The sequence below is a fragment of the Manis javanica genome, chromosome 4 (genome assembly GCF_040802235.1).
Source record: "Manis javanica isolate MJ-LG chromosome 4, MJ_LKY, whole genome shotgun sequence".
NCBI lineage: Eukaryota > Metazoa > Chordata > Mammalia > Pholidota > Manidae > Manis > Manis javanica.
Genome location: NC_133159.1, coordinates 105,035,031 through 105,058,220, shown reverse-complemented (window position 1 = coordinate 105,058,220; position 23,190 = coordinate 105,035,031). Strand labels below are relative to the sequence as shown.

At 40.3% G+C, this 23,190-nt stretch overlaps 2 protein-coding genes across 4 annotated transcripts in view; one reads left to right on the top strand and one right to left on the bottom strand.

Moving 5' to 3' along the window:
• Window positions 1-1,011, bottom strand: part of CHD1L (chromodomain helicase DNA binding protein 1 like) — a 121,412-nt gene extending 120,401 nt beyond the window's left edge. Inside the window, exon 1 of the mRNA XM_073234517.1 lies at window positions 268-1,011. Coding sequence (XP_073090618.1) covers window positions 268-292 — 25 coding nt within the window. The 5' untranslated portion in view covers window positions 293-1,011. The remainder of the gene's footprint in view (window positions 1-267) is intronic.
• A 221-nt stretch (window positions 1,012-1,232) lies between these two features.
• On the top strand, window positions 1,233-23,075 carry PRKAB2 (protein kinase AMP-activated non-catalytic subunit beta 2). Of its 3 annotated transcripts, XR_012130310.1 has the most exons (9): window positions 1,233-1,377; window positions 1,631-1,813; window positions 5,113-5,279; window positions 6,090-6,183; window positions 12,569-12,689; window positions 15,719-15,852; window positions 16,532-16,600; window positions 18,660-20,350; window positions 22,031-23,075. XR_012130310.1 is itself a non-coding variant. In XM_017670420.3 (8 exons), the coding sequence occupies exons 2-8, from the start codon at window positions 1,658-1,660 to the stop codon at window positions 18,735-18,737; spliced, it is 819 nt and encodes a 272-aa protein (XP_017525909.1). In that variant the 5' UTR covers window positions 1,233-1,377; window positions 1,631-1,657; the 3' UTR covers window positions 18,738-23,075. The 3 variants fall into 3 exon arrangements, 2 of the variants coding, with proteins under 2 accessions (XP_017525909.1, XP_036877395.1); XM_017670420.3 differs by having other exon boundaries at window positions 18,660-23,075; XM_037021500.2 differs by lacking the exon at window positions 1,233-1,377 and adding an exon at window positions 1,382-1,470 and having other exon boundaries at window positions 18,660-23,075.
• Window positions 23,076-23,190: the final 115 nt, after the last annotated feature.

Genomic DNA, 23,190 nt, shown 5'->3' with positions numbered 1-23,190 from the left:
TACTGTTTTTGGTTAAGAGCCAGAGAATAACTGAGTTCATTAGGGGAAGAACAAAGGCTTTGTTAAACTTAAACGGGTTGGTTTTGAACTTTATATAAAAATGAACTTTTCAACAAATAGAGGTGTTCATTCAGAACGAGCAGCCTTGTGGGACCTGGGGCTCCACATCATTGGCTGTGTTTAAGCCTAAGTTGGCATTATCTTGTAGAAATGTAGTAAGCAATACTCACCTAACTTTCATTTCCCAAATGTTCATTAAAAACTTACTCTGTACAAGATGAACACAGGACATGAAGAAGAATCAAATCTAGATTTGCTCTCTGCCAGTTGTCAAAGCAGTGCTTCCCACACTTTAATACGTGTATACATTCCCCTGAGGATCTTGTTAAAATGCAGTCTGATTCTGTAGGATGGAGCCTCAGGTTATACAGTTCTAAACAGGCTCTCTGGTGGAACAACGCTGCTGGTCTGTGTAAAACAGCTGAGTGACAAAGGTTTCTAGTTCGCAATCAGATTAAGTATATTATTATACTACAGAGTAAGAACTAGTAAATACCACAAAACTTCCATCCGTAAAAACCTGGATCTGTTCCAACCTGAGGGCTACCTTTGCCCTTTTCTGGCTTCGGTGTTCCCTGTGACGTTTTCGTTGTTGCTCACTGCATAATAGCTTTCACTTTCTTCTCTTCAGACTAACATTTCACTAACTTGTCAAGGTTTATCTCTTAGTCGCCCCTTCTTCCCTGGGGCTCCAGTCGGCGGAGTGCTCTCCACAGCAGTCAGTTTTAACCTCGAGAAGTTACCGCTAGTTTCTTCAGCCGAAGTTCCTTTCCTATTCCCTATAGGAAGCCCCCTCTTCAGGTCGCCTGCGACCGAGACGCTCGACAGAAAACGTTTCGGAGAAGCAGCGGCCAGGTGAAGGGGCCGGGAAGGGAGCAGCGCCTCCCCTCCGGGTACCGAGCACCAGAGCTCAGGCAGGCGGCCCCAGGAGTCGTGGTGGGTCCGTGCCCTGCGCGTGGCAGGCCCCGGTGCCCAACGCGCAGAGGTCCTGGGCAGTCTCACCAACCAGGCGGCCTGGGGCCTGCGCTGCTCTCTGGGGAGGGGCGCCCCCGCCTGGCGCGGGAGGCTGCGCGTGGCTACCCACCATTGAGACGACGGTGGCTAGAGAGGCCAGAGAACCCAGGAAGCCGCCCCGGCGCCCGCCGCTGGGAACGCGCGCGGGGCGGGCCTCGCGCCACTGTCCTTGCAGCCATTTTAGGAGGAAACCCGGATCGCTAGCCCGGGGCGGGGCTTCGATTACAATAACTTTATTGGGCGCCTTACCGCAGAACCGCCGTCGCACCAGTGGCCGGGGAAGAGAGGAGAGCATCCCGGGAGGTGATTGGGGTTTGGGGTGTCCCTGGGCAGGCGGGAGCGCCGGGATGCGGGGGAGTTCCCCAAAACGGCTTTTCTGAGCTTCGGGCACAGGAGGTGTGGGGGGGGTTCGGGCCGCTCGGGAGGCCGGGGGACACCCTCCACCCCCGCACAGCTTCCCTCGGGCGGAGATTCCCCTGCCCGCTTCCCAAGGCGCAGGGGCGGGCCCGGGGGTGGCCTCCCGCGTACCCTAGCCGGGTGTCTTTCCCCACGGCAGGTGGCCGGCGGCTCGAAAGCTGCAGCGATGGGAAACACCACCAGCGAGCGGGTGGCCGGAGAGCGCCACGGCACTAAGGCTGCCCGCGCCGAGGGCGCCGGCGGCCATGCTACGGTCAAGGAGCACAAGATCATGGTGGGGAGCACCGACGACCCCAGTGTCTTCAGCCTGCCGGACTCCAAGGTGAGTCTTCCCAAGCCCCAACTTGGCGGTGCCGCGGCAGGCTGGATGTTAGGGCTCCACTTCCCTTTCTTACCACACTGACTCGGGTTAAGGTTTTTGAATTACATGGGTTTTTCGGGGACGGAGGTGTTGCGTGGTAATTCCTCTTGCCGTGCTGTCTCAACGTAGGATAGAGTCGGGGTACTTGTTTTTCGACTAATCTGTTGGCCACATTTTTAGGATGAAGCCGGTAGACCACCCCCCTCCCCCACCCCTCCCCCCAATCCTTGCATCTAACGGGCATGGCTGCCCTCTAGAGTATTGGTGAATTTATAGGTTGTAAGCCCTGGAAAACTCCGGCGGAGAGGTTGTTGCCTGAGTTGCTAACCGTAGGCGTCAGTTTCTGTTTGAGATGAGTTAATGGATTTCTTTTTCCTGACAACTTATGTGTATCAGAATCATTTTTGCCCTTCTAAGAACTCAGTCCTTCTAGTACTTTTACCTTTTGGCATGGCTGTGAATAGCAACCACTTGCTTATTTGAATACTTTCTCCTAGTTTTGGGGATGAATAAGAACATAATTGGGTTGACTGCTCAAGCTTTCAGCCCTTACGTTATGTTTGTAGCGGCTGAGGTGGTGCTTCTTAAATGCTCAGCTGCTCTCAGGTGGAAGAGCGAGTGATTCTAGGGTTCCCTCACTTCGTAATGCCACCCTGACTGAGAACAGATAACTCATGGCCGCCCTGGAGACCTTGCTCGCCTGAAGGAATTTCAGGAAAGTAGCAACTTGTGTTCACTCTACAGAAAGGACAGATGGAAGCTGACAGCAATGTGATTTCCATCCGAATGTTTCTAAGCACTTTCAGAGCTGTCAGCATTAAATACATTAAGTACATTAGTTCCTCTAGGTAGTCTGCCTGGGATGAAGAAAAAAATGGAGGGACTGAGATTTCCCCATTGGTAGGTAGCACATGAAATTTGGATTCTACTGTTTGTTAATTTCCTTGGATCCCAATTGAGAACATAATTACAGAAAGAAAAGTGAGGGTGTTTGAAAGGACCATTTCTTGGGGTGTTTTCTCTGTTCCTGTCTTCTTTCTCCCACTTCAGGACTTCTTCCTTATCATTTGGGCTGTCTACCCAAGCCATCTAAATTTACTTCTCCAAACTTTCTCAAGGCGATCTACCTCATTTTACCCATTTCCTATGTCCTAAGTACAGTGTATTTGTCAACCCGTGACTGCAGTAATTGGTGTCCTGAATAAAAGCCAGGTTGTTCTATCTGAAGTAGAACCTATTTTAAATCTTTCTTGTCCTTACCTCAGTCTTGCCATTTGTGAGATAATAAAATTGGTTCAGATAATTCCTAAGGTCTCTTTTCCAAATGTAAAATTTTATAGTTCTTAATCTATCCTCTTCTCTCAATGTTTTGCTTAAACATTTTCAAACTATAGTTTGAATTGTTTTGCCTATTTTCCTGATGATTTTGCTACTATTTAACTTGGAATAAACAAGTTAAATCTTGCTGCTGGTCAGCTACACTCATGCCTACCACAGAAATGTCATGTCATACACAGAAGGGCTTTCTTCCAAAGCTAGGCATATTAATAGTTTGTAGCTTTCAAATTCTAAACTGAAAATACTAAATCATAAAAGTAACTGATAGAAATAGTAGCAATGGGGCCTATATTCCTTTTAATGGTAGCCTTCTTCAGTGTACTAGTCCAGTGAATCTAAATCCATGTTAGAGTTACCAGAGATTTGTTTAAACACTTTATGGAGTAATTGAAACCTTTTCCATGGTCCAAAGTGGAAAGAACAGTGTAATGAACTCCTATATACCTGTCACTCAGTTTAAACAGTGATCAAATTATGACCGAATTTATATTACCTGTACCTCAATTCCCTCTCCCCAACCAGATATTTTGAAGCAAATTCTAGACATCATACTAAATATTATATTATCTGTAAATATTTTAGGATGTCTTTCAAAATGAAGGTTGTTTTTCTTTATTTAAACAAAATCACAGTATTATTATCTGGGAAGCTTTTTAAAAATAGATTTCCAGGCCCTATATCTAAATTAGAATCTGAGGGTTATTCTTAGGTATAGTACAAATTTCTGTCATTCTAATGCAACCAGTGAGGCAAGAGTGCTTTAAGAGTATGGAGACTGGTTTTCTCTTAAGCCACTTCCTTATATAATGTGAAAAGTCCCTTCTATTTTCTTTCTCTGTTTACTTCAGATTGTGCTGCTACTGGTGTTTCTTTAGTGTAGTTTTGAGGAATATTGAGAGAGTATGGAAGGTAGACTACCTCAGCCATTTTGAAAATTAAGCCCAAATGAATAAGCTAGCCCCCTTTTTTTTTTAATCCACATTATTTTTGTTGGTGATATTTTGACTTGATACTGTACAGTCCTGTTTATTTACTAAAGTCATTTAAGCCAATCTAAAGTGGGGATCAGCAAATGACTGTGGCTATTTTTCCATTAAAACTTTATGAAAGCATCTGGTTTACTGGCCATAGTTAGCCAACTCCTGTTCTAAAGGATGGTAATGACAAAACAGTAAAAAAGGAGTCAGTTTTTTGCAGAGTCCTACAGACCTCATTTCATATTGGAGCTGTTTTTCTTAAAGGAACCTGTGTTTTTTGATCTGATGGTCCTTGAGACTCCAGAATTTTCATCCTTACTCCTGCAATAATTACTATAAACCTGGCATAGGTAAGCAAGTAAAATTGCATAACCATGTCTTAGAATTTAAGAAACCATTGATCTGATTTTTATACTTCTAATGTCTTTTTATAACCTATTAGCTAAAATGCTGTTAATGAATTATTTATGAATTTCAGGATCTCTAACTTTCATTATAACTTGTAATTGAGAGTAGTTCATATTTGCATGTGGAAAATACATGGCTAACTTACTTCTTATAGAGCTATACTTTGTTTTCATATTTTTTTCTCTTAAGAGGCACTCAAACGTAGATCATCACTGCCCGCTTGTGAGTTAATCTGGTAACAGTAAACTTTTTTTTTTTTTTTTTTTAAGGGAGATCCTAAGGCTCAGAAAGGGGTGAGTGATACATGCAGACTCAAAAGTTAGGCTGTGATTTGGGCAGCCCTTGAGCATAAGCCTTTTCACCATTCCGGTCCTAGATGAGTTATTTTTCTAGTCTGTTCAAAACTTGAAAGTTGCTAATTTCAGGGTTTATTGATCCTTAGCAGAATCCTACCATCACTCCCTGCCTTAGGGAGGAGAGTGACCTTTTAAAGAATTCATGGGTCACAATTTAGGGATGACCTAATCCTTCTTACAGCTCCCTGGGGACAAAGAGTTTGTATCATGGCAGCAGGATTTGGACGACTCCGTAAAGCCCACACAGCAGGCCCGGCCCACTGTTATCCGCTGGTCTGAAGGAGGCAAGGAGGTCTTCATCTCTGGGTCCTTCAACAATTGGAGCACCAAGATTCCACTGATTAAGAGGTGAAGACAGTGTCTTGGTTGAGTCTGAAGGGTCCAGGAGTAGAGACCTGGTTTCCTTTCTCAGAGGAGAGACTTGGCTGGTCTACTCTCTACCTGCTAGGAAGTCTCTATAGAGCATTTCTGTGACCAGTGACTGGGACATTGTTTTTAACCTCATGCTGAGTCATAGATGCTTTACCACTTAGAATATCATTGCCCCAGAGGGATTTATTGAAGCTTTGTGGGCACATTTTTTGGACTGTCCTTCCTATGCTTGTGGGAAGTCTTCTGTAGTGGGCTGAGTTCAGTTGCTCTGACTTTTATGATAAAACACATTGTGAAGTTCTAGGTAGTAATGTTATTTGTTGCTTGCAGAGCAATAATGAATTATTTAACTGTTTATCAGAATGGCTGTTTGTATGTAGGTAATTTTCCTGAAATGCTCACCAAAATATGGAAAGGGTACCTTGAGGCTACTTCTGGGATCTGAACATACCTGCTTTCTTATTTATACTTGTGAGGGAGCTGTTCCGCTGAAGCAAAAAAGGTGTACTAACAGGAACCCTTTTGGGGAATTAACGTATTTATTATTCTTTTCCAGATATTATTAGTTGAGAACTAAAGCTATTGGGAGGGACTGGCAAATACATGTTCAAGGTGATACAGCAAAGGATAATGGGTTTATAAACTATTTTTCATTCCATTAGGTACAGTTATTTAGGAATTTAGGATATGATTGGTGTGATATTTTGATTGCCTCATGGTTTTTACATTTATAATCTGTCTTCTAATAGGAATTTGGCCTATTTAACTTTCTGTTTTCTTCTGTAGCCATAATGACTTTGTTGCCATTCTCGATCTCCCTGAGGGAGAACACCAGTACAAGTTCTTTGTGGATGGACAATGGGTACATGATCCATCAGAGGTAAGGCCTTGATCTCTGAGGGTAACCATTGACTTAACAGTCTCCTCTTAGCTATTACTCCCCTTGGTGCCAAACGTCACTGCTGTCAGAATTGATGGGCTCCTTCACTGAAGGATTTCTGTCTTGAATAACGATGGAAGTGCCAAGTATGATCTTTTTTTTTTCTTTAAGATATTATTGTTATACACTCTTATGAAGGTTTCACATGAAAGAGCAATGTGGTTACTACATTCACCCAGTTTACTGTGTCCCCCCCCAAACCCCATTGCACTCATTGCCCAACAGTATAGTAAGATGCCACAGAGTTACTATTTGCCTTCTCTGTGCTACACTGTCCTTCCCATGATGCCCCCAAACCATGTGTGCCAATCATAATACCCTTCAGTCCCCTTCTCCCTCCCTCTCCATCTGCCCTCTCCCACCCCTCCCCTTTGGTGACCGCTAGTCCCTTTTGGAGTCTGTGAGTCTGTTGCTGTTTTGTTCCTTCCGTTTTGCTTCGTTGTTATACTCTACAAATGAGGGAAATCATTTGGCATTTGTCTTTCTCTGCCTGGCTTATTTCACTGAGCATAATATCCTCCATGTTGTTGCAAATGGTAGAATTTGTTTCTTTCTTATGGCTGAATAGTATTCCATTGTGTGTATGTACCACATGTTCTTTATCCATTCATCTACTGATAGACACTTAGGTTGCTTCCATTTCTTCGCTATTGTAAAAAGTGCTGCTATAAACATTGGGGTACATATCTCTTTTTGAATCTGAGAAGTTGTATTCTTTGGGTAAATTCCAAGGAGTGGGATTCCCTGGTCAAATGGTATTTCTATTTTTAGTTTTTTGAACCTCCATATTGCTTTCCACAATGCTTAAAACTAGCTTACATTCCCACCAGCAGTGTAGGAGGGTTTCCCTTTCTCCACATCCTCGCCAGCATTTGTGGTTCTTAGTCTTTTCCATACTGGCCGTTCTAACTGGTGTGAGGTGATATCTCATTGTGGTTTTTATTTGCATTTCCCTGATAATTAGTGATGTGGGAGCATCTTTTCATGTGCTTGTTGGCCATCTGAATTTCTTCTTTAAAGAACTGTCTGTTCAGATCCTCCACCCATTTTTTAATTGGGTTACTTGCTTTTCGGGTGTTAAGGCATGTGAGTTCTTTATAAATTTTGGATGTTAACCCCTTGTCGGATATGTCATTTACAAATATATTCTCCCATACTGTGGGATGCCTTTCTGTTCTGTTGATGGTGTCCTTTGTTATACAGAAGCTTTTTAGTTTGATATAGTCCCATATATTCCTTTTTGCTTTTGTTTCCCTTGCTTGAGGAGATGCATTCAGAAAATGTTGCTCATGTTTATATTCGGGAAATATTTGCCTTTGTTGTCTTCTAAGAGTTTTATGGTTTCATGACTTACATAAAGGTCTTTGATCCATTTCAAGTTTACTTTTGTGTATGGGGATAGACAATAATCCAGTTTCATGCACTTGCATATAGCTGTCCAGTTTTGCCAACACCAGTTGTTGAAAGGGCTATAATTTCCCCGCTGTATATCCATGCCTTGTTTATCATATATTAATTGACCATTATGCTTGGGTTTATATTTGGGGTTTCTAGTCTATTCCTTTGGTCTATGGGTCTGTTCTTGTGTCACTACCAAATTGTCTTGATTACTGTGGCTTTGTAGTAGAGCTTGATGTCGGGGAGTGTAGTCGCCCCAGCTTTATTCTTCCTTCTCAAGATTGCTTTGGCTATTCAGGGTCTTTCATGTTTCCATATGGATTTTCAAACTATTTTCTCTTGTTTGTTGAAGAATGCTATTGGTATTTCAGTGCTGTTGGGATTGCATTGAATCTGTACAGGATGGCCATTTTGACAATATTAATTCTTCCTATCCACGAGCATGGGATGTATTTCCATTTATTTATTGGTATCTTCTTTATTTTCTCTCATGAGTGTCTTATAGTTTTCAGAGTATAGGTCTTTCACTTCCTTGGTTAGGTTTATTCCTAGGTATTTTATTCTTTTTGATGCAATTGTGAATGAAATGTTTTCCTGATTTCTCTTTCTGCTAGTTCATTGTTAGTGTATAGGAATAAACATGTTTCTGTGTATTAATTTTGTATCCCGCCACTTTGCTTAATTCAGATATTAGAGCTGGTAGTTTTGGAGTGGACTCTTTAGGGTTTTTTATGTACAATATCATGTCATCTGCAAACAGGGACAGTTTGACTTCTTCCTTGCCAATCTGGATGCCTTTTATTTCTTTGTGTTGTCTGATTGCTGTGGCTAGGACCTCCAGAACTAAGTGGGGAGAGTGGGCAACCTTGTCTTGTTCCCGATCTTAAAGGAAAACTTTTCAGCTTCTCACTGTTAAGTATAATGTTGGCTGTGGCTTTGTCGTATATGGCCTTTATTATGTTGAGGTATTTGACCTCTATACCCATTTTGTTGAGAGTTTTTATCATGAATGAATGTTGAATTTTGTTGAATGCTTTTTCTGCATCTATGGAGATGATCATGTGTTATTTGTTGTTCCTTTTGTTGATGTAATGGATGATGTTGATGGATTTTCTAATATTGTACCATCCTTGCACCCCTGGAATGAATCCTACTTGATCATGATGGATAATCTTTTTTATGTATTTTTGAATTTGGTTTGCTAATACTTTGTTGAGTATTTTTGCATCTATTTTCATCAGGGATGTTTGGTCTGTAATTTTCTTTTTTCTAGTGATTTTGACTGGTTTTGGTATTAGGGTGATGCTGGCCTCATAGAATGAGTTTGAGAGTATTCCCTCCTCTTCTACTTTTTGGAAAACTTTAAGGAGAATGGGTATTAGGTCTTTACTAAATGTTTGATAAAATTGGTGAAGCCATCTGGTCCAGGGATTTTGTTCTTAGGTAGTTTTTTGATTACCAGTTCAATTTCGTTGCTAGTAATTGGTCTGTTCAGATTTTCTGTTTCATCCTGGGTCAGCCTTGGAAGGTTGTATTTTTCTAGAAAGTTGTCTATTTCTTCTAGGTTATCCAGTTTGTTACCATATTATTTTTCATAGTATTTTCTAAAAATTCTTTGTATTTCTGTGGTGTCTGTTGTGGTTTTTCCATTCTCATTTTTGATTCTATTTTTGTGTGTAGAATTTTTTTTTCTTGTAAGTCTGGCTAGGGAATTATCTATTTTGTTTACTTTCTCGAAGGACCAGTTTCTGTTTTCATTGATTCTTTCTATTTTATTCTTCTCGATTATATTTATTTATGCACTAATCTTCATTATGTCCCTCCTTGTACTGACTTTGGGCCTCATTTATTGTTCTTTTTCTAGTTTCATTAATTGTGAATTTAGACTGTTCATATGGGATTGTTCCTTCCTGAGGTAGGCCTGCATTGCAATATACTTCCCTCTAAGCACGGCCTTTGCTGCATCCCACAGATTTTGTGGTGTTGAATTATTGTTGTCATTTGTCTCCATATATTGCTTGATCTCTTTTTATTTGGTCATTGATCCATTGGTTATTTAGGAGCATGTTAAGCCTCCATGTGTTTATGGGATTTTTCATTTTCTTTGAGTAATTTATTTCTAGTTTCATACCTTTGTGATCTGAGAAGATGGTTTGTACAATTTCAATCTTTTTGAATTTACTGAGGCTGATTTTATGGCTTACTATATGATCTATTCTTGAAAATGTTCTATGTGCACTTGAGAAGAATGTGTATCCTGCTTTTGGGTGTAGAGTTCTGTAGATGTCTGCTAGGTCCATCTGTTCTAATATGTTGTTCAGTGCCTCTGTGTCCTTACTTATTTTCTTTCTGGTTGATCTGTCCTTTGGAGTGAGTGGTGTGTTGAAGTCTCCTAGAGTGAATGCATTTCATTCTGTTTCCCCTTTTAATTCTGTTAGTATTTGTTTCACATATGTAGGTGCCCCTGTGTTGGGTACATAGATATTTGTAATGGTTATATCCTCCTGTTGGATTGACCCCTTTATCATTATGTAATGTTCTTCTTTGTCTCTTGTGACTCTTTGTTTTAAGTCTATTTTGTATGATACAAGTACTGCAACATCTGCTTTTTTCCTCCCTATTAGTTGCATGAAGTATCTTTTCCATCCCTTCACTTTTAGTCTGTGTATGTCTTTGGGTTTGAAGTGAGTTTCTTGTAGGCAGCATATAGATGGGTCTTGTTTTTTTATCCATTCAGTGACTCTATGTCTTTTGATTGGTGCATTCAGACCATTTACATTCAAGATGATTATCGGTAGGTATGTACTTATTGCCATTGCAGACTTTAGATTTGTGGTTACAAAAGGGTCAAGGATAAATTCCTTACTACCTAAGAGTCTAACTTAACTCACTTAGTATGCTATGTGACACAATCTAAAGGTTTTTTTCCCCTCCTTTTCCTCCCCCTCCATTCTTTATATATTAGGTATCATATTCTGTACTCTTTGTCTATCCCTTTTTATTACTTCTGGTGACAGGTGTTTAACCTTAGGAACACTTCCATCCAAACACAGTTCCTCCAAAATACACCTTAGAGATGGTTTGTGGGAGGTAAATTCTCTCAGCTTTTGCTTATCTAGAAATTGTTTAATCCCTCCTTCAAATTTAAATGATAATCTTACCAGATAAAGTGTTCTTAGTTCGAGGCCCTTCTGCTTCATTGCATGAAATACACCATGCCACTCCCTTCTGGCCTGTAAGGTTTCTGCTAAGAAATCTGTTGGTAGAGGTGTCCTTTGTGTGTGACCTTTTTTCTCTCTCTGACCGCTTTTACTAGTCTGTCCTTATCCTTGATCTTTGCGATTTTAATTATTGCATGTCTTGGTGTTGTCCTCCTTGGGTCCTTTGTGTTGGGAGATCTCTGCACCTCCATGTCCTGAGAGACTATCTCCTTCCCCAGATTGGGGAAATTTTCTGCAATTACTTCCTCAAAGACACTTTCTATCCCTTTTTCTCTCTCTTCTTCTTATGGCACCCCTATTAATATGAATATTGTTCCATTTGGATTGGTCACACATTTCTCTCAATATTCTTTCATTCCTAGAGATCCTTTTTTCTCTCTGAGCCTCAGCTTCTTTGTATTCCTCTTCTCTAATTTGTTTTATTTTTCGTTTTCTCTGCTGTATTTAATCTGCTTTTAATACCCTCCATTTTGTTCCTCAATGATTGGATCTCTGTCCTAAGTTCATTCCTGAGTTCTTCAATATTTTTCTGTTCCTCCAGGAGCATATTTATGGTTTTTATTTTGAAATCTCTTTCAGGAAGATTTATTAGTTCAGTCTGACTTGACTCTTTTTCTGGGGTTGTTGATTTAGCTTTGCGCCAGGTTTCTTTGACATTTCATATTTGTATGTGGTGCCCTCTAGTGCCCAGAATTCCACTCTCTGGAGCTGCCCCGTCTCTGGAGCAATGTCAGGTGTTGCAGGGGAGCAGTCCTGGTGCCTGGGGGAAGAAAATGCTGTTTCCTCCTTCCCAGCTACTATGCTTGTCTCTGCTGCCAGAACCAGCAGGCCGAACACCCAGGTGTAAGCCTCTGTGCTTTGTGTTTGTAGCTGCTGTAGGCGGTGCTTCCCTCTGGCTAGCCTGATGCCCAGGCAGGGACTGCCAGTTTGCGAGCCAGGTGAGGGCTGGCCGGGAGGAAGGTGTAGCAGGCTGCGTATCACAGTGGGGGGCCTTGGAGCTGTGTCACCAGCCAGGGAGATGGAGCACCTGAAAATTGTGAAAGTTCTCAACCTCCTGGACAGTGCACCCAGACAATTTTGTTTACCTGTGCTTTTCTTCTGAGCAGTAAGCTCTGTGCAGTCCTTTGCCCCTTTAGCAGCCCTCTTACTTTTAGGATGTCTCTCAGACTGCCTGCCCAGATCAGCCAGATATGGCTCCCTGTTTTCTAAAAGCAGCTGGAATCTCAGTCTCTCCAGGTATTGTGCCTGTCTTAGCTTTCCAACCCCGCTAATCACCAGAGCACCATGCAATGTAGGTTCATGCTCCCAGAGAAGATCTCCAGTGCTAGGTGTTCAGCATTCTCAGACCTCCACTCCTTCCCCTCTCTGTTTCTCTTCCTCCCGCCAGTGAGCTGGGGTGGGGAAAGGGCTCAGGTCCCGCCGGGTCACGGCTCTGGTACATTACCCTGTCCATGAGGTCTGTTCTGTCCTCCAGGTGCATGCAGTCTGGCGCAGCCTTCTTTCCTGTTGCTCTTTCGTAATTAGGTGTATTAATTATATTTTTGTATTATTTGTGGCTTTAGGAGGAGGTCTCTGTCTCACCTCTCACGCCGCCATCTTTTTTGGGAATAATCCAAGTATGATCATTTTTAAAAGAGGAAAGCTGGATAGAAGAGATGGGTTTTAAATGGAGATTCATTAATTTTTTTTCCCATTCACTATTTCAGCCTGTGGTTACCAGTCAGCTTGGCACAATTAACAATTTGATCCATGTCAAGAAATCTGATTTTGAGGTGTTTGATGCTTTAAAGCTAGATTCAATGGAAAGCTCGGAGACATCTTGTCGAGGTAATTTTGTAGTGTTTACTCTTCGTTGATGTTTTTCTTATAATACATGTTCCTTCCCAAAAGTGGTTTTTTTTTTCATTGTTTTTGTCAATCATATACACACACACATAAATATACATATATATGAATATATATATATATATATCATACATATATATAAACATTTAGTTCCCTTCTTTGAGACAAAAAAATCTCAGATTTGTGTATTTGATATCAGACTTTTTAAATAGATTCATAGTAAGACATTTATTTTACATTGTAAGTCAGTAAACACACAAACACACATGGTAACGTAAGTCTCACAACACAATGTTTGCTTTATTGACATGTGATGTACTCTTTTCTGTTTTATCCTCTTATAAGCCACTAATTGGCTATAGGTAGAAATAAAAAGCTATTTCTAGTAATATTTCAAGTGTTTCATGGACTTTTGGTGGTGTTACCCAGCAGAGGCTGGTCAAGTCTGGTTTGCCTTGTTTAGCTACTTTAGCTTAGTCCTGCCAGTCTGATAGCTCAGATGGCAGTTCTGTATTTTAAAGGGCCCTACAAGTATGGCAGTCTTTGAGGAAAAAGGGTCAAAAAAATAATCCCACAATTCTTCTGTGTGTATGTTAACTGAAGTTTTAAGTTTTGAGCAAAAAAAAAAAAAAAATTCCTGATAGAGGAGAAGACCTATATCCTTTTGTTTCTCCCAATATTATTTTTTTCCAGGTCCTTGATCTCTGCTTACATTTACTACAGCACCGGAAGAGTGATTTGCTCATAACCACCCTCACAGTTATCATTTTATTTCTTTGTAATAAAAGCTATGACTACCTAGAGAACGGTGCACTGGGTTCCCAGTGAGCCCACTTCTCCCATGTGGGCTCAGAGCCTGCCTTTCCTGCTAATTAGGTTTGCCATCATGGACAAGTCCTTCAACCCTTTGGGATCCCACTTCCTTATCAGTAAAATCAGAGGCGTAGACACTTAGTGATTCTCAGCTAAGGAGACACAATACTTTAAGCATATTAGAATCTCAGGGCACAGAATGGCTTATGCAGTTTCTAAAAGAATAATCCATTGTATTATTATTTGCAAAAACTAAAAATATTGTTTTTATTATGTAAGCTCAGCAAGTAAAGTTGGACATTCTTGACTGGTTGGTAGGGCAGTGATTAAAAAGGGTTTTAAAATATTGTATTAAGTGGTGGGCTACTTATGACTCTAAATTGCATTATATGATTCTGGTAAAGTAATTAATGGATAGTAGACATATAATCAATTATATAGAAGGATATTTCTTTCTTCCCTTTTTCTTCTGATTTCATAATCCATTGAAGTAAGGTTTAGAGTACATTTTATTAAGAATTTGCAGATAATGGATTTTAATATGCACTCTGTGACCACCTTGCCATGGAATGTGACTTTGGGCATATCAGCCAATTCTGTTTCGTTTTGTTTTGTTTCCTGATAAAAAGGAAATAAGAACTGTCCTTTGTACTTTTAAGGGTATTTTGCAGATCATGTGACAAAATGAAAATACTTAGAAAAGTCTTAAGTTCTATATACTTTTAAGATAATTGTTTAATATCACAGTATTATTGCTTCCCTTGCACCTCACATACATTGAACTGAAATCTGGTTATTACATTGAACTTGTTAGTAAAAGCTTATTTGACTAGGAACTTTAAAAAATATTATTAGAAAGCTTTAAGAAAATAATTATAGTTATCTTCATTTTTGTAAATCTTCTATTCTTGTCTGCATACATTTTTCCCATGTTTTAGATATAATTCACATAACCATAAAATTCATCCTTTTAAAGTGTACATGTCAGTAATTTTAGTAGGTTCATAGAATTAGGCAACCATCACCACTATCTAATTCCAGAGCATTTTTATCACCCCCAAAAGAAGCCCTGTACCTATTAGCAGTCACTTCCCATCCTCTCTGCCCTTGACAACCACATATCTACCTTGTTTCTCTATGGATTTGCCTGTTTTGGACATTTCACGTAAATAGGATCATACAATATGTGGTCTTTGTGTCTGGTTTCTTTCACTTAGCATGTTTTCAGGTTCATCCATGTTGTGATAATGTATCAGTACTTCATGACTTTTTATGGCTGAATAAAATTTCATTGTATGGCTATAACATTTTGTTTATCCATTTGTTAGCCGATGGACAACTGGATTGTTTCTACTTTTTGTCTATTTTAATTAAAACTGTTACAAACATTTGTGTTCAAGTTTTTGTGTGGACATGTTTTTATTTCTCTAGGATATACATCAGAAGTATAACTGCTGGGTCATATGGTAACTTTAAGTTTTTTTGGAGGAACTGCCAAACTGTTCTCCAAAATAGTTGTACTTTTTACATTTTCCCCAGCAGTGGGAAAATGTTCCAATTCCTTCATATCCTTGCCAACCATTATTATTGTTTTTTTTATTGTACCCTTCTTAATGAGTGTGAAGTGGTATCTAATTGTGGTTTTGAGTTGCATTTCTCTAGAGACTACTACATTGTTAGTAGTTTTGTTCTCATTGTTGCAGTCATTGTAGAATCAGTAGTCTTAGAGTTTATAACCTTGTCTGATGCTTGGATGGAAAAAAGAAGAAATCTAATCTTTTCATATTTGACGGTTTATAAGGCATTGTCACATCTGTTATCTCTTTTAATTCCTATAAATACATTGTGCAATAGAGCACGGATTATTATTTTCATTTTGTAAATGAGGTAACTGACCACAGGAGAGGGATTTCTCCCAAGTCATACAGCTGATCAGTGGAATGGCTCTCCCCTGAACCAGTGTCTTTTACCCCTCATCTCCTCTATGTGTATCTTCTGTGTCTTGTTGCCATATTGAGGAATTTCATGGTTTATGTTCAGGATAACTCAAGACTATTTCTTAATTGCCCCAGCAGGTCACAAGTTTATTGTCCATGACTTCTGTCATATTTAATATTGGCTGACATGTATTGACAGTTTCTTCATGTATTTTTACTAGTTATCCAGCTTCCCCTTATATTTGGATAAATATCTTCCAGACCTTTCCAGCTCACCTCCAGGGCCTTATGGTCAAGAAATGTATGTGTTTCGATCTGAGGAGAGATTCAAATCTCCACCTATCCTGCCTCCTCACCTTCTTCAAGTTATTCTTAACAAGGACACTAATATTTCTGTGAGTAGTATCCCGAGAGTATCACTGGGGCATCTGGGGGTCACTAGGATCATTTGACCCAACGTTTAGTAATCCTAAGGTTGGGATTATTACAAAGGTGTGTTGGGAGTATAAATCATATACATAGCAATAGCTACAGGTTCCTTTTTTCAGGGCTGAATTGTGACTTTTCCAGGTACTGTTAATCAAAATTCCTAGTTGTCTTCTGGCCCTAATAAGTCAGGCCCAGAGCTATGAATTGCTAGAAGCAATTCCTAGAGCTTCTATTACAACACAGGATACAGAGTATTTATCATTTGGGGGAAATAAAAAAGACGTATAAGGTGGAGATGGGTGAGCGTTACATATAATTTACATCTCTGGTCCATTCATTTGATTCCCACTAAGATCATATTTGCCTCTTAGCGCAAATCTTCTATATGTGTTATGGGCAAGGTTTTTGTTTTAGCTTAAGAAAGATAAATAGATGCTGAGGCTTATGGTTTCTGCCCCGTACCGAGAATTTTCCTTATTTTCTGCAATGAGAATGTATTATCGATATATACTAGGGTAAGTGCATTATTGAATAAATATATATTCTAGTTTAGAGCTTTTCAACTCCCAAAGGGTTCTGAGGAAGTGGAAACTGCTTGGTGTAAGACTGTGCATTTAACCTCATTTAGTGATTTTTTTTTCTTAGTGTGACCCAGCCTTGCTCCCAGAGCCCAATCATGTTATGCTGAACCATCTCTATGCACTGTCCATTAAGGTAAGTGGTGGACCTGGCTCTTTCCAGAGCTCCCCAAAATGGGAGGGGAAGGGTAACACATGTTCTCTGGTGGTTCACTGGCTTTGCTACTTTGAAACTGAAGGTGGCAGTAATGGTCAAATTATAGGAGAACTTTCTTTAACTAGTGGGTGGGTTTTTTGGTAGTTCATTTGTTTTAAATCTTAGTCTCTGTATCTGTGTTCTGGCTAGCTGCATTGCCCTGGGATTGACTGGACTTTTTTGCTTCCTGGTTTCTTTTGGGGTAGCTATAACCTTTGTACCGCCTACTTAATTAAGTTTGAGTTCCTAGCACTGAATTTCATTTTGAAGAAAAAGCAAGTTTAGCTTCCAGTTCAAAGAATGCTGGAATGTGATATTAAGGTTTCCCCTTTCAAAGATAGAAGCAAGCTGCTTTCGGGTTTATACCCAAGTGGTCGCATCTCTTCTATACACTAGGTAAAGAAATATGACCAGATCTGCCCTGTCCCCTCCAATTCTAGAGTCCTTCCTGGTTTCTCTGCTGCTTTGAAGACTCCCATTCAGTCCTGTCATGCCTTTATGATTTAGCTATTAGAATAAAGTTTTGTATAGCTCTGTAGTTACCAACTAGGCTGATCATCTGAATCACCTGGGGAAATTTGTAAAAATACAGATTCAAAGGCTCCATCTTCAGGGATTCTGAATTAGTGCATCTAGGATGGGCAGCAGTAATTTTTTTTAATGCTGCTTATATTTCTTAGCCAGATTAGGGAAACCACTGATATAGCTGTCCCTAACAAATTACGTGAAACTTTTAAGATATATAGTACTGAATTGACTTTTAATATAACTTTGTGAGGTAAGTATTTTTAATTCCTGTTTTATAGATAAAGAAACTAAGGCTCAGAGAAGGTCAAATTGCCAGTAATACCAGAGAGAGAGGATTGAGGTCCAGTTCTGTCCTGCTTTCATGTTCTTCCCTAGAGACCACTGTGCCAGGTCTTTCTAAGTAGGTCTTTCTGTCACCTGCTCCTCATGTCTACCGAACTCTTCCTGGAGTTGAGTTTTTTTCTACCTGCCTTGCTTCTGTCACGTTTAGACTCTGATCAGCATACTCTGATCACAGAATGTTAATCTAAGGGGCATGCATTGTGAATAATACAGTGTAGGGGAAAATAGGAAGATGCACCGGAAGGTTTTTTAACTGGATTTTTTTGGGTCCTTTGGGATCTGACTGAACGTTGTTGCCTCCTGAAGCTGCTCGGTGGCTGCCAGTTGATGTCTGCAGGCCTGTTATCTCCTCATAGGCTATGCCAGTGGTCTATAACGCAGCCTGGAAAATGGTACCACATAAGTCTTCATGCTGGTTACGACCCAGGTCAAGGTCTTGGTTACTGTGGTTCAGCATAGCCTGGATCCATGTCTGGGTTCCCTCCTTGTCTAGGCTGTTTGGAATCAATCCATTGGATTGAGTGTCTTTGCAAGGAGGATTTTGGAGTCCCCTTTATTCAAGGATAGAGGGGGATTCCTGAGTCTCCTCTTGATCAGAGAAGAATTCTCAGGTTCATCTCTGGTATTGAATGGAAATTAGACCTGCTTCAGGGCTTAAAAGTGGTTTTTCAAAAGGTTCACTCCCTTCTCATTGCATTTAAGACTTCCTTCTACAAATAGATGCCAAGATATTTCTTCCCTTTTTTCTATGCTAGTTTTAAGCCTAATATTTGAATTTGAAGTGGGGAAGAGGATAGGATGGAAACCAATATTTCTTCAGTATCTGTTACATGTCAGAAGCTATGCCAGATATTCTCATGTAGTCATCAGAGACACTTTAATGGTAGGTGTTATCCTTTGTCACAATGAGAAAAAGGACGGAGGGACATTACATATATTACTCAGGCCACAAGTAGAGTAACGATAAGAGTCAGGATTGGAACATAAGTTGCTTTGACTCAAAAACCAATCTCTTTCTATAAAATCACACTATCTCTAGTAAAAGTGAGCAACTATGAAGGGACTAATGGCTGGAAGAGCTGCCTGCCACCTGAACTGATGAGTCAGCTGCATGTTTCTTTCCCTACAGGACAGCGTGATGGTTCTTAGTGCAACCCATCGCTACAAGAAGAAGTACGTCACTACTCTGCTGTATAAGCCCATCTGAAGGGACCCCTTCCTGCCTCCCAGGATTCAAGAGAAGCATCTCCTTGCCTTTCTGGACTGGACCAGTCTTACCTGAGACTGGAAGGCTGATGTGCTTTGAGGCTACTATGTGTGTTTCAGAGCCTCTGAGCAGGGTGCTCTGCTTTTGCATTTGATTGCAGATGAGAGCTTTATGCGTTCATGGAATTTACTATAAGAAAAATAATTACATATGTATATACACACAGGAGAGGAAGGTTAATGGAAGCCTCCTAGCTAGATGTATTTTTTTCTGCCTGTGGGGGCCCACCAAGGACCTGTTTGGAGGAGCTGCAGGAAGAACCATTACAGGAAGTTTTTACCCAAAATGAAGGAAAAGTAAATTCTCAGGGTCCTTGTTGAGTGGACAGGCCTTGCCCTGCTCCCTTGGCTCTCCAAGGGATAGACTTGTGCAGACTGCTGCCTGGCTTGACAGCTGCCTTCTTACAGGGGCAGCTGCTCCTGCATGGGTTTTCTGTATATGACAGTCTTTGTTCTTTATATCATACCCAAAGCCCCATAAGAACCCTCTTCCTTTTCATTTCACATTTTTGCCTTGATAACCTTCCTCAGACCCTATTAACCTTCCTCAGACCCTACACCTGACCTTTTCCTACTGCAAAACTCACTGGGTAAATGCCCCTTTCAAAGGCTGTGAGACCTGACCCACCTCAGAGACTAGGGCTGCCAGCAAGTCTCTGTAGCCCAGCACAGGTTCAGGTCACTGTTACTGCTTGTTTTAACTTGGACTAAAGAAAATGTGGCTCAACATTGTAAGAAGGGCAGGATTGAAAAGGTCTACTTTCTTGTTTTAGTTTGGTACCACAGATTAGGCTGAATTGGCACATTCCTATAGGTTTCCCACTGGACCTGGCCCTGCTGTCATGTTTTCTTTTGCAGAGCAAATAGCTTTGAAGGTGGGAGTAGAACCAGGGAAAACTGTCTTTCATCCTTGGAAGATTTTTATGCCTACATTTTTCTTTAATTAAATTTTTTTGTGTGTTTTTATTGGTCTTAAAGAGACAGCAGAGGACAATCAGGCTCTTGATAAATGATTTCCAAGGGTTTCTTTGGTGTATTCCTCTATAATCTTACATTAATGTGGCCAACCCTGTGCACATCATTACACTAAACACTGCTCTACATACATATTCATTCTAGCTCATTTGATGTATCTAAAAGATTCCCTCAGGTCAAACATTTGTGAGGCCAAGAAGCAAGAAAGTACTTTGGTGTTCTCAACTGTGAAAAGTGTCACTTTGCTGTCCTGAGGGCTTACAGGATCATTTTGTTGTTCTGCCTCTTTTTTAAAAGTATTTGATGATGAAGTGGGGTCAGTGTTTTCCATTTGTGGAATGAAAAGTAGCTATTCAGTCCACTCGGCGTTCAGAGTAAAACATTCTTTCCAAGTATATGTGGCTCTTCCATTACAGATAAATGCAAGTCAAGCATTCAGCACTGAAGGAGGCCAAATCTGATGCTTGAGAGATACCGTGACTGCTAAGATGAACCCAGCCACACTGAAAGGGCACCCACGGGTCAGTTGAGCTACCTCCCGACTTTCTCATGCAAAGCTTATGAGACAGTTGTCTTCAAGTAAGTAGACCTCTCAGGTCCTAGGTGTGAAGCAGAAGGGTATGGAGTTGTTTTTCTGGAAATGCAAATTGCTAAGTATTTTGGTGGTTCACTGCTGAGAATAAATACTGCTTTAGCGACTCAAGGCCACCTTCTACAGCAAAAGGCTTTTGTGGACAACCCTTTATGGTTTTGGCCACTTTCTGAATGATGTGTCATTTAAAAAATCCAGGCCAGATCCTAGTATAACCAACTCTCAGGATCTGCATTGTCTTCTGTTAAACTAGAATTTTGTTTCTTTCTACTACCCATTAAATAAGTGGGCCACTTAGGATTCAAAATCTTGGTTGTTACCTGGGGGTTTTGTGGTCCTCATATTTCTTGTAATAACAATATTGAAATATAGTTGTCTTGTGTTCATGTATTAAAATTTTTACTCCATACAGGTATGTCAGTAGAAGGCAGGAAAAGAAATCCCATCAGTTCCTCTCAGGCCAGAGGCCTCTGAATTGGTTCTGGCTCCAGTGACACTAGGTTTAGGTGTGGTGACCTTCATATCTTTCTGATCTGGTAATGTGCAGAGGGTGCCAGTTTCCCAAGTTCTGAAGTAATCTCTCAGCCAGATATGAATTGGGAGCCTGCCAGCTGGTATGGCAGTGAGTGAGAGCAACTGGTTGGTGACTCTCTCAGCACTGTCCCCCCCATACGGCTGATAGAGCCCATGGTCCTGAGAAGCCCTGTCACCCTACTGTTACACTGGTTAAAGGGAGAGTTTATTTTCTGCAGGAGACAGTTGGGCATATTTTGAAAATGAGTAAAGGCAAAAAATTTTTTTAGTTTTTTTTTTGCCTGAGTGAGTTTCAGAATCAAAATTTAAAAATTAAGAAAATAGCTCTTAGGGCTAATTCTTAAAGCACTGCATCATGGCATTGTAGGAGAATGAAAAGTGACTGAGCTGAGGAGTGATTCTGGGAAAATAAAGGCTTAAGTAACCCAGAACTGAAAAATTCCTTTTTAACAAATTAAGTCAGACATAACATCCTGGTGTCCTTGGATCTCATTGTATAGACCTTACTATACACATTCTCCCTTTGTCTCTTGTTCCTGTTCTCTACATTCATCTGTATTCTGCTTTAACTTAATTTTTCAGGCAGACTTTACTAGTCTTGAGTCAAACATAACCTAAAACAAATGTTAGTCATCTTGCCGGTGTGGAGAACTTCTGTGTCATGGTCACTGGCTTGCTCCAAGCTTAGAGTTGAATGGGACTCGAGCACTGCGGGCAGCACCCTGAAGGGCATACCTGGCCTCAGCAGTGTTGGCTTTTTAAAACAAAGCTTATATGATAGAGAAATACTGAAAGAAGAATCCAAGAGAAGTTTCTGAGAGGATCCTACAAACCCAGGCCCCCTCACTTCCCTCCAGTTATTTATAGACCTACTGGATCAGATAAAATGTTGAAAAGTATTGGTACTCCATATATGCTGCTAAAATGAAGTTAAGTTTGGAAAGAAGTATTATCTCCAAACTGGGTGTATATTAATCTGGGTACAAGTGAAAGAGACATATGATGAAAGAATCCCCTGCTTTTAATTGGGGAAATAGGGCTTTAAAAGTTTTGACCTCAACTAAAAATGATATGCAATAGTCTGTGTTTGTGTGTGTGTGAAATACATTCTCAAAAGATTTCTAAATCCTTAGGCTCTGGTGATTTGGCTCATGAACTTCCGAGCAGACACAGTTTGTTCCAACATTATTCTGACTCATCCTTAAAGCCAAGTTCTAGGCATCTTTTACAAGGGACTGCTGACTCCACTTATGCCTGGCATCGAGGACCTGGGAAGGGGAAGGCCTTAGGGTCTTTCAAAACTGGATCTAGGCATTTGTCTCTTCTTAAGTGCCAGTCAGATTTGGAGGTGGAAGGGCTGTGATTTCTGCAATGAACCAAACTTTTGGAGTAAAAGGGCCAAATCTGTTTTAAAATTATATGAAAAAGGAAGAAAAGAAAAAAAACCTAAGTCTGTTCCTTATGAAATCCAATTCTTAGCAATGGAATACCTCTAGGATTCAAATTTGGGCTTTGTCTGGGTTTGCTTTTCTTGATTGTGCATTGAAGTGAATAAGTTTTGTTAAAAATTAAATTTTTTACTAGTTCCAACATTGAATTAATTTTGTGTAGCACAGTGCTTTTGCAGGAAGAGTGATGTGAAATGCTAAACGCTCTGTGCATTTTGTAGTCAGGTCTGTCATAAGTATTATGTATTGATCGTTGTCTTGTCTTTTCCCATCTGTGGAACACACTTACCTTTCCTGTTTGTGCTTTTACAATAGCCAAAGCTCACTGAGGTTGATTAGTCCTAATCTGCACACTGGGTCCCCCATGTTTGATTTGTCTGGATTTTAAACAATGGTAAATTGGAGGGGGCTGGTTATTATTTCACTGAAACATTTTGAATGAGTGTTAGCTCTGGCATAAAGGGGAAATAAGACTATATTTTGAAGGGAACTAAATATGTGAGAGTCATCCTTTAAATGGTGCTTTTTGTAACCTTCAGTGCTGAGGTACAAAGCTGCTTTTCAGTATTTCACAAAGGAGTGCCATACAGGAATGGATTTTAAAGCTTTTCTCCAAATGTAATTTGTCACTGGACTCTTGACATGTCTGAAACTTATGTGATGTAACACATACCAAAATGTGAGGTTTTTCCCCATAAAGCTGTTGAATAAAAGTATTATACAGCAATAATATTCGAGTTCTTCATTGATTACTGATCACATTATCAAGAGCTATCTGCTTTGGTAATCCCAGGACCTAAAGAATGTAAATTGCCACACAGACACATTTGAATAAGGAGAGAAGT